At 35.7% G+C, this 4,995-nt stretch overlaps 1 protein-coding gene across 3 annotated transcripts; it reads left to right on the top strand.

The window, feature by feature from the left end:
• Positions 1 to 182: 182 nt before the first annotated feature.
• On the top strand, positions 183 to 4,994 carry noxred1 (NADP-dependent oxidoreductase domain containing 1). 3 transcript variants are annotated; one of them, XM_088647976.1, is made up of 7 exons: positions 183 to 269; positions 929 to 1,142; positions 1,258 to 1,454; positions 2,235 to 2,415; positions 2,826 to 2,980; positions 3,420 to 3,642; positions 4,476 to 4,994. In XM_088647976.1, the coding sequence occupies exons 2-7, from the start codon at positions 985 to 987 to the stop codon at positions 4,600 to 4,602; spliced, it is 1,041 nt and encodes a 346-aa protein (XP_088504102.1). In that variant the 5' UTR covers positions 183 to 269; positions 929 to 984; the 3' UTR covers positions 4,603 to 4,994. The 3 variants fall into 3 exon arrangements, with proteins under 3 accessions (XP_088504102.1, XP_088504103.1, XP_088504105.1); XM_088647977.1 differs by having other exon boundaries at positions 196 to 320; XM_088647979.1 differs by having other exon boundaries at positions 205 to 348.
• The last annotated feature ends 1 nt before the right edge of the window (position 4,995 follows it).

The following is a 4,995-nucleotide window of genomic DNA, read 5'->3' as shown; positions in this document are numbered from 1 at the left end:
CTTGTGTTTTTTTGTTTGAAGGAGGGAAATTCTTGTATGTGCTCAGATATACTGAAGCATTGCTATCTTAATAATTGAAACTCCAGTAACCACTAACCAGTTTTATAAAATATATCATCTCGATTTTCAGTTTCAGTTTACGTTGGACACTGAGTGGCGCTGCTTTGCTTTAAAACAAGCAGAAAACATTTCAGCGCGTCGGTTTCCGTGACAACAGCGGAAAGGAAGACGTGTATCTGTTTTGGTTAAACACTTGGAAATACTAAAAGGTTTCTTCAACATTTACCTTTGCGTCCTGGTGCAGTTAGATGTACATTTTGGTAATAACAATTAAGAAGCCTTAATACTGTATGTAAAGGGCAACGTGGTGTTTTTGTTTCGTTTGCTTTGTGGTGTCAAATGATATACAATGCTACACAAGTCGATGTCAAAATTGATTATTTTTATCTTTTATCTCAAAGCTTTTATTTCAAACCGTTGTGTAGCTGTAGTTTTATAGTGTAAGGTGTGTTTAAATTGGTATGTATTTAACAAGGGATAGATTACGACTGCTCTGACATCCTGTCTGGATAAAGCAGTTAGAAAATGGATGGATGAATTTTGTGTTATATAGCATGAGCAATGTGAGCAATGGAATTTTTAGTTCTGTAATAATTTGTAATACTGTATAATTCATTGATAAGAAAATCAATAACTGGTGATCGTGACATTCTCTATTAGTACATACACGTTATATATGTATGTACAAATTCGTATTCCGAAGTACAGTAATTCAATAACGTTGATTTTTTTCGGTATAGGTGCTGGCTAATTAATGCCTCGTTTTTTTTTACATTTGTGAATGGGAGGATAATGATGATGGGGCTAGATTTTAAATAGTGTCTCCTGAATTCCGTTGAGCAACAAACTTAACATGTTTTCTTTAAAGGCTAAGGCTGTTTGCAGGAAAAAGAAAATCGAGGAAAGCTTTTGTCCACATCGGAGATGACGGACGTTACTCAGAATCTGCACTCCCTAGATTTCGAGTGCGGGCTGAGCGAAAACGAGAAGCAGCTGTTATTCCTGAGAGCTCGCTCGAATGGCCTGACTCTGAGCGCCTGCGCTCATGCTGCCTTCTTCTGTAAGCTGCTCTCTTCTTCAAGGTACTGTATGTTTCACCCTGTGAAGACCCCACGGTAGCAATACTACAAGAGGTACATGGCTTTACTAACGCCTGCCTTAGAAAAAAAATATTATTGTATTTATTTCCTCCCACAGAAGACGTTTATTAAAGGAAAACGTCACACTGAGGTCTAAAACGTCTGATTTAAATGTGTTAAGTGAAGACCAGATTCTGAAAGTTGGGATTCTTGGAGGGGGCCACATAGGGAAACAACTGGCTCTGGTACTGATGGAAAACACAGGCCTCAAACCATCAAACATCAACATATCGTCCAGGCGACCTGAGACTTTGGGTAAGGGACAAGAAGCCCACTGAAAAGAGCAATGTGTTTTGAAGGAGTGATACAGTGTGGAAGATCTGATGTTGTTGTCAGGAAGAGTGACACCTGTATACAGTTATACAGTATTTATGTTTTAAATAGATTTAAGAAAAGTGAGCACTGGTTTTTAGGTTGAAAAAAAAAATAAACACAATTTGAAGCAGACTTAATTTTTCCGTTAATGTTAAATGCATTTATTTGCTTACATGATTTTCAACTCTCCCATTTGGAAATATACATTCATTTATAATTAAGAATCCTTTTAATATGTCCCTTTGTGCATACAACTATTTCTCCAAACTTTGTTTTTTTTTATGTACTAAATATATGGCCTGTTCAAAACTCATGGTATATTATATTTCAAAATATATTACAGCATATAGGGTGGCACAGTGGAGCAGTGGTTAGCTTTACTGTCTCACGGGACTTGACCCTTGGGTTCAATTCCTCACCTGGGGTGCTGTCTGTATTTGTGTGGGGTTCCCTGTGTGCTCTTGTTCTTCCTACAGTTCAAAAACATTCTATTAGGATCATTCTCTTCTGGGACTATTGGCTTTTGTGTGTGCCTGTCTGTGTCTGTCTGCCTTGCAACGGACTGGCATCCTGTCCAGGGTGTCCAAAGGCTTGCCTTTGCCCTGCTTCATACTCTGGCTCTCCTGGGACCCTAAATTGGAAGTGCAGGTTAGAAAATAGATGGATGAATCATACAATATATTGTGTGTCCTTTTTTTATTTTTTATTTTTACATTTTAGATGACTTTCAGAAGATGGGGATTGGCTGTTTTTATGATAACCAACGTCTAGCTGCCTGGTCAGATGTGCTTTTTCTCTGTTGCCTCCCCACACACCTGTCCCAGGTGTGTGCTGACATTCACTCCAAACTCCGCCAGGACTGCATTGTTTATAGCCTTGTCACCGCAGTGCCCCTGAAGAGGTAACATTTAGCCCTATTTGCATCTGACATTCATTGTGTAACAGGCTGTTGGAAGTTTTAACTGCTTGGCTTATTAAAAAGTGATTTTAAAACTTTCGTGCTCTTAAAAAGATTTTTTAAACTTTCGACTGTTGCCAGAAGATGTTGGGATCTTTTCCCAGCTTGGTTTATTGTTACTGTATGTCCAAATTCCTCTAAAAAACAGCATTGGGAGTTTGGTTTTGTGTTGAAAGAAGAGAAGCTCTGCTTTGATTCCTCATGTGTTGTGGTTTCTTGGCCCAATTTAAAGCATTTATAACAAAAACCAACTGTAAAGAGCCTCATTGATAACTAGCCTTTGTGGGGTTATTTGAAAGCTATGTCAAGTCTTATTTGTTTCTTAATTGTGTCTACATTATTTCTGATTACAGACTCAAGCAGCTTCTGTCTCACAGTAGCGTTTTAAAGCCAGAATATGGATTCGTAGGCAGTGACTCTGTCAGTATATGGGCAACTACTGGACATGTAACAGCTGCTTTGAAAGACCCTAAAGTGATATCAGCTGCATGTCCTCTTGGCATGAGTGGTAGGGTTACTTTACCAATTTTGAGTTTTATAATACCAACACACTTCCTACAGTGTAACTGAAGTGATATAAGTTAAATTATTTTGAATATCTATATCAATATATATATAAAAATAGAAATACAATTATTTAAATGTAATCTGAAACATTCTGCATTTTAGCTAATAAAAATATATAGATACTGTGTAGTATCTGTAAACTTGTCACTAACTCACTATGCTTTTGGTTGTTAGTTTGGTTGGTTAGGCTATTTCTTGGAACTTAGTAATTTAGCTTTATCATAAGAATAGTAGAGAAAATTATAGTTAAAAAGTAGATTGAACAAGCAATAATAAGTCATTATGGACATTATGTTAATATTGGTTTTGCAATATGCATGATATTGTACTATCTACAAATGACATGCTATAATAAATTGGCATTTCTTTATGCATTTCAGGTGGCCTGAGTATAGACATAAGATGGGTTGTTGCAGTTCTCTACTCTCTCCTGAATATGTGCACAACAATGAATGTGGATTACAAGCAGACGATTAACATGATGAATGAGTTATTTTTATTGAAAGTCACTTCAGCACAACAGAATAAAATGGAGAACGCAATGCAATTCACAGTTGAGAACTTTGTCAATGCATCCTTTGCATCCACACTGTCATCTGATGAGTAAGTTAAAATAGATATAAAAATGAAATTCATGGAATGCTAGTTTTCTTTTATTGGTCTATGTATAAAAATATATTTCAATTAATTTAAGATTACCGTAGGCATACATATGCCATTAAAAACATATTGTCAGCCTGCGCACATCTTGAAGTCCACTGTTCTGAAAAACATATAGCAATTTAATTGTAAATGTAATTTAGCTTCACTCAGTACTCTCCACTTAACTAATATCCTAATGTTCTTCTGAAGTTACTGTAGTCTCTAGATCTCTCAGTGCTGACAACATTTAGCACCTTTTGTGCCATCACACAGGGCATATGGATTCAGACAGCAGGTGGCAAGGGGTATCTTAACTGTAGCATTTCAACCACTTGTTATTATAACATTATTTATAGAAGAAATAGGCTCCACATAGCTGAAATGGCTTTCTGTTAATTGATTAATATTAGAGAATATAGATGTAGAAAAAATTACAGAACCTATCTAATTCATTACAGTGTATTTTTATTTTTTACTAAATAAGATTGCAAATACTACAGTTTAAATATGGGTTTAATAAAATGTACAGCCATCATCATTCTTTCAAGAGTAGGGTTGTCGCACTTTAGATTTGTTTCATACCCATACTCTGACACATGCTTTGAGAGATTTTTTGTTGATGGTTCAATAAGAGATTTATGCAAAACATACAGTATATACACCAGTAGATACATGGAGCTACATGTTTATGTTCTAAAATGCTTTATTTCTTATTTATAAACCTTAATTTTCTTGAATGTTCAACGTATTTTAATTCGAAACCTGTTCCTTTTTTATTTGTAAATATTTTTTAGGCCTCTTCCTTGGATCAGCTTGACAGATACACAGTTGAAGGAAACACCATTGTCAAAGATTCTAGCAGAAAACCTCGTTTTGAGGGAACGCCTCTCTGCCACATTTTGCTCTGTGCTTGGAGTTTAATAGACTGAGAGAAGAGAGACTGAAAGAATTCCATCCATGGATACCAAGTTAGTTTTTTTATCAATGTGCACAAAAAATCCTGGCTTCCTACAAATTGTCCTGACCCGCACGTGGTTGATACTGAATAGCATAATCATCAAATAATTTATTTTAAAGGTAATGTTTTGGGACAGTAACACAGTGACACCATTCCCAGAACAGAAGCCATGAGAGATTTCATCATATGTAAGCAGTGCAATTACATTCAAAAATATGCATGGTCAGGTGGGGATAGCTAGCCTCTGGGTATCATTATTTTTTATTTTTGAATTATGTATTGTTTTTGTGTTCATGTTTATTCTAACATGAATTGGAATATATACAAAATATAATAAATGACACTAAACAAATGAG

The sequence above is a fragment of the Lepisosteus platostomus genome, chromosome 10 (assembly GCF_059453375.1).
Source record: "Lepisosteus platostomus isolate fLepPlt1 chromosome 10, fLepPlt1.hap1, whole genome shotgun sequence".
Taxonomy (NCBI): domain Eukaryota; kingdom Metazoa; phylum Chordata; class Actinopteri; order Semionotiformes; family Lepisosteidae; genus Lepisosteus; species Lepisosteus platostomus.
Note: the sequence above shows the minus strand (reverse complement) of the source record. Positions and strands in the feature narration are given on the sequence as shown.

What these genes read in the sequence shown, in the direction of transcription:
- noxred1 (XM_088647976.1), top strand. Translation starts at nt 985, where the DNA reads ATGACGGACGTTACTCAGAATCTGCACTCCCTAGATTTCGAGTGCGGG. An exon ending in ACCGCAGTGCCCCTGAAGAG is followed by an intron (nt 2,416 to 2,825) that starts GTAACATTTAGC and finishes TTCTGATTACAG; the next exon opens with ACTCAAGCAGCTTCTGTCTC. An exon ending in ATGTCCTCTTGGCATGAGTG is followed by an intron (nt 2,981 to 3,419) that starts GTAGGGTTACTT and finishes TATGCATTTCAG; the next exon opens with GTGGCCTGAGTATAGACATA.